This window comes from Argopecten irradians, chromosome 11, assembly GCF_041381155.1.
Source record: "Argopecten irradians isolate NY chromosome 11, Ai_NY, whole genome shotgun sequence".
NCBI lineage: Eukaryota > Metazoa > Mollusca > Bivalvia > Pectinida > Pectinidae > Argopecten > Argopecten irradians.
This window is the reverse complement of record NC_091144.1, coordinates 30,644,879-30,657,256: the sequence shown is the minus strand read 5'-3', so window position 1 is coordinate 30,657,256 and position 12,378 is coordinate 30,644,879. Positions and strand designations below refer to the sequence as shown.

General features: G+C 40.0%; 1 protein-coding gene across 1 annotated transcript; it reads left to right on the top strand.

The window, feature by feature from the left end:
* Positions 1–10,875: 10,875 nt before the first annotated feature.
* On the top strand, positions 10,876–11,586 carry LOC138334551 (uncharacterized). The gene has a single exon (XM_069283202.1). The coding sequence runs from the start codon at positions 10,876–10,878 to the stop codon at positions 11,584–11,586; it is 711 nt and encodes a 236-aa protein (XP_069139303.1).
* The last annotated feature ends 792 nt before the right edge of the window (positions 11,587–12,378 follow it).

Genomic DNA, 12,378 nt, shown 5'->3' with positions numbered 1-12,378 from the left:
ATGTTCATCTGCTTTCATACTTGCATTTACATTGATGACATGTTCAGTCAGCTCTTCATTAATTGCTTTATAAATTGCTTCTCGCCCTTCCTAGATGTCTAGTATGCAGGAGTATATCGCGGGCAGGAAAATATAATCTAAGTTAGTCTCACTTAAAGGGAAATGAGTGAGACGTTGTCAAAAGAAACCTTTTGAACTCCGAAAATATTCAGGCGGAAGAGACACGACATGGATCACAATCGCATTCGTGATTAGAACCACGCAATGAGACAATCTCCCAAAACGTGCACCGCACACTCAATTCATTACACTGGTTGTGAATAGACCGTTGATTATTAAAACAAACAAATGGCAGCACGTAAACTTGTATATACCTTTACAGCACAGCTCCGAAACCAGATAACATACACTTAAAACGGAATATACATAACAGGCTGTTGAACTACTCGTTTAAATTAAATGAAAACACACACAACATATGTAAAATAATTACTTATATGGTTATTATTAAAAACTGATCGTCTCAATAATGTTACGAAGACACTTTATCCTCTTAACTTCCATTCGTTATATAATATTGTTTTTAAACTGACACCTTTTTACCTCGGGCGATTTTACCATAAAAGAAATTTTAATGATCCACTTTCAAAGAATATTTTTCTATTAAGAGAATTACACCAGTATTCAGAACGGAAACGTTTTGCTTCAGTAATTTGGTAGATCTTGTCATTTCTCAGATATCCTGTTTTTGGAATCAAATTGCTCTACGTTAGGCGATGTTATCATTACTCTCAACGCCTTGGTAAACTGCAGTAGGCCGGAAGAGATATGAAATGCGATCAAGGAAACTGGAAGTCATAATCACGAATGATCGAGAAGGTTAAGAACCATTTTATAAAATCCATAACTTTTTATACCAGATTCGAGGTTGCAGTTCCAGATAGTTGATACTAATTATATGTCAAGGTTAAATCCGTGTCAAGGTAGGTCAAGGTTGTTACAGTATTGAATGGTATTGATTGGGGAACGTTGTGTCGTTTAGATTAAAGGTGGTCTGCTATGAAACTTAAGAAATGAGAGTTCCGACATGACATTTACCTGACTTTAATAATAAGAATGTGCGCGAATATCACCATAGTCACAAAGAGAAAGGGACATCATTTTTTGCGTAACATCAACTTCATTTTGTAGTTTTTCGTTATAGTACTTGAACATTCTACTTTTAATGAAACGGTGCATACCGAATGTATGCACAATGTACAGTGCAGAATAACAACTACAGATGGATTTGCGTATTCATTCGGTAATTAGTTTGGTTGGTTGGTTACATTTACGTCATGTTAACAGCAAGGGTCATGTAAGGACGACATCCGGTGTATATTGCCCTGCAGCTTGGGCGTTATAATCTTGCCTGCTGCCTTTATTGCATGATCGTGAAAGGCGACTAAATTCATTATCTTATCTTTTCTATTCTTCCTTACTACCTAACTGAGGTAGGCTCTGCCATCTGGATGTGTAGACACACCAAAGCCTATAACAATGATAGTTTCTGCTGCTGTATAGCGCTCTGCATACATGGAGTAGAATTACTGGTCCGCCGTTTGTCAATATAATGTGACCAGATTGGGTGTGTTGCTTACCTCGGTGTCTTTGACTGCATACTTCAGTGATATAGAACTATAAAAATGGGAACAGTTCCACTATACAAGACGACACAACACGCACATCGCACTACATACACACTACACCGCATACATTGAAGCTGTCCTTACAATACCCTGGCTGTTAGTAGAATGCTAGTTAATCAAGCAAACAAACGATCACATGTATATGGTGTCTTGCATGTGTAAAAGTGCGTGTTTTGAGAGAACAACTTTATAGACTATGGTGTGTCTTGGAATCAAGAGCCTTTTTCAAATGGACGAGCACTCGGCCAAAGGCCAACAGTGAGGTGATGTCCCGGGAGGTTTTGGGAGGAAGAAAGTAAGTCAGGATTGGGAATAAAAGAAAACAATAATACTCCACTTAATTGAACTGTTGCATATTAAATGATCCGTTAATAGAACAATTAGCCTTACAATCGAGTCAATAATCTTTGATAGATTAACTTCCTATTAACAGCTTGGCTAATTTGAGGACGGCCTCTTATCAATCTGATTAAAATGCAGATCCTTATTATCACTACGTTTGATAAGATGATCTGAGAAAATCAGGGGTCACCTTTGGAAATGGCCAATCAAATTGCTACTTGCAAAATTTTGACAGTGAATTTCAGGGACAAAATAGTTTGAAAAACTGTCAGAATTATTTTGGTTTACGTAGTCATCTCGCCCAGAGACCACAATAAAGCTAATTGTATCGGTACACTGGGACGAAATATCGTTTTCAATGGATGTGACAAGATGTTTATTTGTTTGTTTGTTTGATTTATTAACGTCCTATTAACAGCTATGGTCATGAAAGGACGGCCTCCCATGCATGCGGTGTGCCGCGTGTATGTTGTGCGAGGTGAGTGTACTGGGAGACTGCAGTATGTTCGTGTTGTGTCTTCTTGTATAGTGGAACTGTTGCCCTTTTTATAGTGCTATATCACTGAAGCATGCCGCCGAAGACACCAAGCAACACACCCCACCCGGTCACATTATACTGACAACGGGCGAACCAGTCGTCCCACTCCCTGTATGCTGAACGCTAAGCAGGAGCAGAAACTACCACTTTTATAGACTTTGGTGTGTCTCGGCCAGGGGACAGAACCTAGAGCCTTCCTCACAGGGGCGAACGCTCAACTCAAGGCCAAAAGTGAGGCGGTGCCAAGGGAGGCATTAGGAAAGATAAAGTCAGTTAGGAAGGAGAGAAAAGAGAAGATCCTAAATTTAGTCGCCTTTTACGATCATGCAATAGGGGCAGCAGGTACAATTCTAACGCCCTACCTGCAGGGCAAGTGACAAGATGTAGAAAATGTATCTTATATGAAGACCACGTGGTATAAAGGTCATTTGGACGTGACCCCCTATGGGACATTGTCAGATCCTTTATATAACGGAGTGGTTCTGTATTTCAATCAGATTGGCCTCTTATGTATATGATGTCTTGCGTGTGTGAATTGCGAGGTGCGTGTTCTGGGAGGATGTGTTGTATTCGTGTTCTTTATAATACTCTATCACAGAAGCATGCCGCTAAAGACACCAATTGAAACACCCTAACCGGTCACATTATACTGACAACGGGCGAACCAGTCGTCCCACTCCATTTGTGATGAGCGCTAAGCCGGAGCAGAAACTACCACTTTGATAGACTATGGTGTGTCCCGGCCAGGGGAGAGAACCCAAAGCCTTCCTCACATTCGTGTCAAGGGATACATTGGGAAGAAGAAACTAAGCTAAAAAGAAAGACATAATCTTTTATTTAGTCGCCTCATTATGTAATAGGGGCATCTGCAGGCACAATTCTAACGCCCTACCTGTCATTAGTCTTTTCTTAAAAAATCGGATAGGCCTAACGAAAATATGTCGTATATTGTTACATCCATGGACTGGACTTGATCTACTGTACGTGTTTTGTCACTTTTAAATCACTATGTGATTTATGTCAAATATCATATTAACATAAACTTTATTTATTTTACATGGATTGAGAAACAAGTAATACAACTTGTGTAAATAACTATAGATGGCCCAGATGTATGTCTAGACGGGTTCTAGATGTTTATTACATTACTACTTCCACTTAAGTTTTTAAATTTTAAGCCAAACATTGAACGGAAAGAAAAACGAAATGTAATTTCATCTGATACGGCATTCACGATCAAAGATCGTTAAGTTTAATTCATCTTTTTTAGCTCACCTGGTCCGAAGGACCATGATGAGCTGACATACTGTGGCGTCAGTCGTCCGTCGGTCTGCCCGTCAACAATCGACTTCTTCATTACCGCTGGTCGGAATTAAACAAACAATTGACTGGTGGCATCCTTATGGGCCACTAACTGTACAAATCATTGGTCTGACCTTCGGGGGCCCGAAGGGCAGAGCCAAAAGTGTCAGTTTGGCTATTTCCATATAAACAATTTCATTTCTGAAAGTAAGTATTGGATAGGACCCATATTGCAATGGTAGCATCTACAAATGTTGGGACCAAACGTGTAAGAAATTTTATGATTATTACTTAACAAATCAGGTGAGCGAGAAAGTGGGACGACTGGTTCGCCCGTTGTCAGTATAATGTTACTGGGTGGGGTGTGTTGCGGCGGGTCTTCGGCGGTATGCTTCAGTGATATAGCACTATAAAAAGGACGATAGTTTTACTATACAAGACACAACACGAATATACCGCAGTTTCCCAAAACACGCACCTTGCCCTACATACATGCAATACACTGCATACATGGGAGGCCGTCCTTACATGGCTTAGCTGTTAATAGGACGTTAATTAAATCAAACTAACAAAACAAACAAAGCTTCATGAAGTTTTGTATATAAACTAACATTGGAAAGATCTTGGACGATCGTGTTTGAGTATCAGTTTGATTCAATTGCAATTGTCACTTATGGAGTTAATGTTTTTTGGAATTATAATTATTGAATCTTGTGAACATGATAACTTGAGTAAGTATGATTGGAGCTTAATGAAACTTTGCATATAGACAAACATTTGAAATATCTCGAATATGTTTGAAAATTAGCTTGATTCGACTTTCGCTTATTTACGGAGTTATTGCCCTTTGCAATAATAATTACTGCTTCATTAATTATATTATATATAAAAAATTACCGTTTTGGGTAGCGTCACGTTATACGACACAAAATGATAACACACAATAATTTCATTGAATTAAGTCTTGGTACACTTGTCCTTTGAATAAAATCTTGCAACTTTATAGCCACCAATACATCTTTGAAAATGATGTGAGTGTCGATGTAAGTTTGTGATTCTGTCATTTTTGGCGTTTATTGATTAAAGCTCGTCGGTAAAATCTTTTTGCAAATCAAAACGGACTACAGATTTAAGATAACGTCTTCTCCTCGTTCTGTGTGAAGGTCGTTTTCATTGCGCTGTGGATATATTTTATTGTTCCATTAAGACGTGTTGTGGCTGTCTTTAAAATTCGCTTGGTCTTTCAAACAAACTACGCGAGTTATTATTATATCGTCCGTTAATATATATATATTTTAATATAAACTTTTTTGTTTCGTTTCTTTTTCTACACAATGAATTCCGTCGACAATAAAGAAACAGACAACTCCAGAGTGATTATAGCACATATTTCAAATATAAACATATTAGTTTTAAAATATTGCACACATGCAACAATCAATAGATTATTATTTGATAATTATTATCGCCAAAAAGTAATAAATCATATGAATCTAATTAAGAGCAGAAAAGGCTGGAACACGAAAATGGGTCGACAAGTTGACAACATAATAGATAGTACACATGTATCTTTTCATTTTCAAAGCATGCACATGCGGATTATCAATCAGATTTTATCGCTACCAATAAAGCTTTTGCATGTACTATAATATCCCCCTTATTTAAACCTACCTTTTATTAGGTCATATTAGGAACGAAGTGTCCGTCGTTGTCCGTAATGCGTCGTATGGCGATAAACAATTTTACTTTTTCGACTTCTTCTCCAAAAATTCTTAACCAAAATTTTGCAGACACCTTTCATGGCCAAAGGTCAATCACAATTATGAAGTATATGGTGCTAACCACCCCCCCCCCGGGACTGAAGGGTAAAGCCAAAAGGGGTCAAATAGGCTAAAACTTCAAAAATCTTCGAAATTTCCAGAAATGGTAGAATCAAATACTATTCATAGATGACCATTGGGTTTCACGTTTCCCCCTGGAGAGGGGGTCAAATTTACAATAGTTAATATAGAAAAACACATTATTAGCATTATTTGCTCAACTTTCATGGGAAATGAGTCAAACTTTAGAATTATGAGCCTGCGATTAATGATAATTTAACATCATATCCATATTGGTCATGGGCGACCCCCAGAGGCCAGAGGGCGGAGCCAAAATGGGTCAAAATGGCTAAAATTTCAAAAGTCTCCTTCTGAATTCACAGATTTGATGGAACCAAATATTCTTCTTAGATTAAATGGTCTCTTTTAAGGCCCTTTACAAAAAGTGTGAATTTCATGGCTCTGGTATCTAAGACTTTCCCCTGGGTAAGGGGTCAAATCTATTATAGTTTATATTGGAATAACACATTTATGAGCATTATTTGCTTGGTTTTATAGGAAATGAGTCAAACTTGGTTAGAATTATTACTTTGAGATATAGCGTTTTATCATATCGATATCGGTCCTCGCGGACTTCCAGGGACAAATAGGGTAGGGCCAAAAACTCTCCGTATATTAAAAAGTAAAAGTTGTAAAATCACTGACTGATTTCAAGGGCCTGATTGGCCAATACATAGTGTTTATATGTCGTAGTTTCATTCTGCATCCGAACTCAGGTGACCGCTAAGACCCATGGTCCTCTTGTTTGACTAAAATTGTATTCATATATATCAATATGATTAAAATACAGATCCTTATTATCACTACGTTAGATAAGAGGATCTGAGAACATCCCATTAGGGGTCACGTCAAGATGACCTTTAGATATGGCCAATCAAATTGGCACTGCCAGCATCTTGACTGGGGACGAAATTATCTTCGTGTATGTAGTCATCTCGCCCGAAGTGCACAACAAACTAGGGCGAAAAGACGTTTTCAAGTGATGTTGTAAGGTGTAGAAACTCTATTTGCCCTGAAGTACACGTGGTATAAAGGTCATCTGGACGTGACCCCTTTTGGGATATTGTCAGATCCTCTATTAAACGGAGTGGTTATAAGGATCTGTGTTTTGTTTGTTCGATTCAATTAACGTTCTATTAACAGCTAGGGTCATGTAAGGACGGCCTCCCATGTATGCGGTGTATTGCGTGTATGTAGTGCGAGGTGCTAGTTTTGGGAAACTGCGGTATATTCGTGTTGTGTCTTCTTGTGGAACTATTGCCCTTTTTTATAGTGCTATATCACTGAAGCATGCCGCCGAAGACACCAAGCAACACACCCCACCCGGTCACATTATACTGACAACGGGTGAACCAGTCGTCCCACTCCCTGTGTGCTGAGAGCTAAGCAGGAGCAGAAACTACCACTTTTACAGACTTTGGTGTGTCTCGGCCAGTGGACAGAACCCAGAGCCTTCCTCACAGGGGCGAACGTTCAACTTAAGACCAAAAATGAGGCGGTGCCAAGGGAGGCATTCGGAAAGATAGAATAGATCCTAAATTTAGTCGCCTTTTACGACCATGCAATAGGGGCAGCAGGTACAATTCTAACGCCCTACCTGATTCTACCTAATCAGATTGTACAATTCTAACGCCCTACCTGCGTGTCTCCTTATTTGTCATCAACCGTACCTTGAAAACACATTTTGAACTTCTTTTCAAGTTTTACCGGTGCGATTTGGCTGAAACCTGCCTGAAATGATCCTGATATGATCCTGACAAAGTGTTGTTACACTTCTGGTTGATCCCAAATGGAAGACGGCTACCTTGACAACATTTCTGATGTATTTTCTATAGCATATTGCCAAGGTATTCAGATGACCGTTAAGACCATTGGGCCTCTTGTTTGGTTTTAGGTTCTATGAGTGCATAACAAGCATATTCATGTTTTAAGAACCGAGAAACATATGTAATATAGAAAGTCATACTTTCTGTTACTTAATTTTGGAGAAACACTGGCTTTTAGGTTTCAGAAAACAGAAAACAAACTATGGCCTTATAGTGAACAGCCTTGTCTGTATTTTAATAATATCAATATATTTTCTAAAGAGAATGCACATGAAGAAAACGATGACTTTTTTTGTCTGACATACAGATTGGTTGATGTGTAAAAGGAGAGGGTTGGTGTGGTTTGTACATAGTGTTAAATACGGTCTCTGATTATCAGCTGACGGAGCATGCTTCTTTGGCTCAGCCGGTAGAGCCGTAGATTTCCACGCCGGAGACCCGGGTTCGAATCTTGGTAGGGACACTCGACGGAATGTGTATTTTCCATGTTCTTATACAGATGATCGATGCAATCTGATTATTTAACAACTAAAGGATTGTTAGATTGCATTTATTGGAGATATGCAGATTAAATAGAATAGCGCTTATGATTATTGATCAACCACCCAGATTGCATTTATATCTCCAATAAAAGCAATATAACAATCCTTTAATAGTTATATTTACATTTTACTTTCTAATTCAAAGTAAAACATAATTTGAATGCGAGTGAGCATTTGAATTTCCCTCTTCAGCCATTTAACCTCAACAGCCAAGTTCAATGTGATAAAATAAAGTCCCTATACAAAATTGAAAAGAACAAAATTTCATTGTGTTTTCAATAGCTTGTCAGTTTACTCTCAATTATCCAGACATTTTAAAGATTTTTTTCATAAGTTTCATAACCAAAATGGTTCATTCAACGATAATGTCAATTTTCCCGCGCGGACTAACATGGTGTCAGTAAACAAGACTCGCATTCATTTATATAGATATTACTACACCAAGTCTAGGCTGCATTTATTGGCTCATGATGCAGATCATGATTATCATTAGAGTTATGGGAGTCGCAGTGGCAAAATGTAAATATATTACATTAAATATTAGATATTCTAGTATAACTGTCAGCGATTAGATAAGAATAACGCTTCCAGCTTTGAATGATGTTGTATATTTTCAAGCAAACAGCCCTACGGCTTACTAGTTAAATAAGCACTTGTCAACCTGTTGGGTGCGTGACACTGAAGTTCAAAGTTGAAAAAAAAATATCCAACATAAGGTACCACACGTGCCTGACCCTGCACGGGGTCACCATATAAAAAGGCATGACCAAGCCTTGACACACGCTTTTTTGTCAGTCAGGGTGCGTGACGGACATAAAGCCAGAAGGGAAGGTTTCTTCTTACGCTACGCGTGTATTTGGTTTTTGTTCTAATTTTTAATTTTGCGGAGTTTGAAGCCTTTCCTTATTGAATTTGACGTTTACGTCTAAGCTTATCAGCTGTTTGTTGTATTATTTAAATTACTCACGGTTTACTATGCGTCGCAAGCAAGCTCGCGGTAAACGGTTGCCGTTATCGGTAACTTTTGAGGCCGATGATTCGGATGACGATCTATCTCTCCATCCAGGAGAGACAGAGGCAGAGGGGTGTGATTTTTTCCCCGACCCCCTCCCGAATTTAGATTCGGGCTTGAGCGACCCTGTCGCTTATGTCAGCGAGAATGAGTCTGCGCAGCCGCAGTCACCGAACGTTGTTCGGGATAGCAGTAATGGCGGCGTTGGAGGCGATGCCCCAACTATTTCTGTGCCCCGTGGGGTTAGGAAACGTGTTAATGTTGACGCTGCCGCTGGTAGCGACATTCAGCTTATGGCCAAACGTATGAAGGCTCTGGAGGAGCAATTAGCAGACGTAAAACGGGCGAGTTCCGGCGTAGGAAAACAGGCCAATGCCAATGGTGAGTACGAGTATATTGACAACTCAGATTTTGTTGATATGACGGACCCGTTGGGCCTGCTCAATAATGAACAATCCGTAGTGGATTTTGATGATATTTACTCTGACATATTACCTACAGAGCAGGACGCTACGGAGGATTTGTTCGCCATCCCCGACTACATTTATGGGGATGCGAAGGTGGGGCCAAGTGTTCACGAGGGATTAGCCAGGTTGGTAAACACTGCGTGTAGGAAAGCGTCCGATGTGACCAAGATGGCGGAGAAATATCCGACACCAGCAAATTGTGGTGATATGACTGTCCCACGATGTAACCCTGAGATTTGGGGTAAAATTGGTAGGCCATTACAGGCGAGGGATTTTCAGTTAAAAGAAGCCCAGAAGTCTGTGTCGGACGGCATGGTTCCAGTTATGAAGTTGACTGAGGCACTAATGAATCATGCAGACTTCCGAGAGAAGTTCAGGCCTCTTTGTATTGATGCCTTGTCGATGCTAGGTAATGCTGTACAGATGTTGTCGGTGAGGCGTAGATATTTTATGAGACAGGCCCTCCCGACGTCTTATCAGGCTTTGTGTGGCAAAGATATGCCGATTACTTCAAATTTATTTGGGGATGATCTTGCAAAGAGAGTGAGAGACATTTCAGAATCTAATAGAGCTTTCAATGTTTTGTCTTCACGAAAACAGGTCCAGCGAGGAGGTTGGAACGGCCAGAGAGGACGAGGGGGCTATAATGGTCAGTTCAGAGGCTCAGGGAGGCCTTTTTTTACGGTCAGGCAGGGGGGTCGAGGTCAACGGCGACCCGTCAGTATACAACAGAGCCAGAACCAAAACCAGAGTCAGAGCCAAAAGAAAGAATAGCTCCCAAGGTAGGTGTTCCATCTGGTAGAATTAAGAAACATTTAGATTTTTGGCAGTCTTTGACGGATGATGAATGGATTTTGGAAACAGTGAGTGGACTTACACTTGAGTTTAATGAGATTCCAGTGCAACGAAAGTTGCCTGGACCAATATCTTTTAGTAAGGACGAGATGGAGATTATTGATTCTGAAGTGAATGATTTAATATCTAAAGGGGCAATAACTCGGTCATTGCATGAGGAAGGCGAGTTTGTTTCAAATTTGTTTCTGGTCCAGAAGAAGAATGGTAAATTCAGGCCTGTTATCAATTTAAAGAGGTTGAATGAATTCATTGTTTACCATCATTTCAAACAAGAGACTTTGGAGGTTGTTTTGGAATCGGTAGAGAGGGGTGATTTTTTCACCTCGATTGATTTGAAGGATGAGATTTCAGTATACAGTTTGCGAGCAGCACAGGAAATATTTAAAGTTTGAATGGAGGGGTAGGTTGTATGAGTTTGTAGCTATGCCTTTTGGATTGACAAGTGCCCCTCGGATATTTACTAAGGTATTGAAGCCGATTTTGGCAAAGGTTCGCAGTCAGGGTATACATGCTTTTTACTACATAGATGATTCACTGGTCAAGGCAGCGGATAAAGAGCTGTGTGAGAAAAACTGTAGAGTCTTGGCTGAAACGTTTGAGCTTGCTGGCTTTCAGATTAGTTCGGAGAAGTCTTTGTTCATTGCTAGTCACGTTATTGTCCACCTTGGGTATCTCCTTAACTCAGAAACTTTTACGGTTTCTTTGCCAGAACAGAAGGTGAGAAAAATCGTAGATGCATGCTCTCGAGTTTTATGTCAGGAGTCTATCTCTCTAAGAGAATTGGCTAGTCTTATTGGGTTGTTTACATCATCTCTAAGAGCAGTCCGTTTGTCAGGTCTGTTTTATAGATTGGTGGATAAGGAGAAGACGAAGGCATTACATGAGGGGTTGTCCTATGATGATAGTGTGGTTTTAGATGGGCAGTCTAGAGCAGAGATTGAATGGTGGAAGGATAATGTAGACAGGATGAATGGTCGCCCGATAAGGTCTTGTGATCCCGATGTTGTTTTAGAAACGGATGCTTCCGGTGATGGATGGGGAGCTAAGTTTGGATCTCAGATGACGAAAGGACTGTGGTCGGTGACAGAACAGGAATGTCATATCAATGTCTTGGAATTGAAAGCAGTATGGTAGGCTTTAAGGTGTTTTTGTTCAGACATATCAGGTACTCATGTAAGGGTTATGACCGACAATGTTTGTACGATTGCGTATATAAACAAACCTGGTGGAAATGTATTGGAGTTGAATGAGTTAGCAAAGGAGATGTGGTTATGGTGTACAGAGAGAGATATTTATATTTCTGCTGCCCACATACCAGGGGTGTTGAATGTGGATGCTGATTTGTCTAGGTCAATGCAGTCCTCTGGGGAATGGTCGTTACATTCCTCGATATTTGATAGGATCTGTGGTCATTTCTTTAGCCCAGATATTGACCTATTTGCAAGTAGGTTAAATTTTAAGATTTTAAAGTTTGTCTCATGGTATCCTGATCCAGATGCTTGCTTTTATGATGCTTTCGCTATGTCATGGTCAGATTACTTACCGTATATTTTTGCTCCTTTCAGTCTGATCAGCCGTGTGTTGCACAAAATAAAGGAAGACAAAGTAAGTATGGCGATAGTTGTTGTTCCATTGTGGAGAAACCAAGCGTGGCTACCTACTCTATTAGACATTGTTGTGGATGCTCCCGCACGTCTGCCGAGGTGGCGAGACTTGCTACTGAACCTCACAAAGGTATCTGCATTCCTTAAAAAACAGCCAGAGACTGATAGCATGTTGCGTGTTAGGAAATCCTTGCAAAAGCAGGGTTTTTCAAGACAGGCTGCCACGCTTGTCTTCTCCTCATGGAAACAATCCACATCCAAACAATATGACTTGGCATGGAACAACTGGGTTGCTTGGTGTCGTGAACGACAGGTTGTTGCC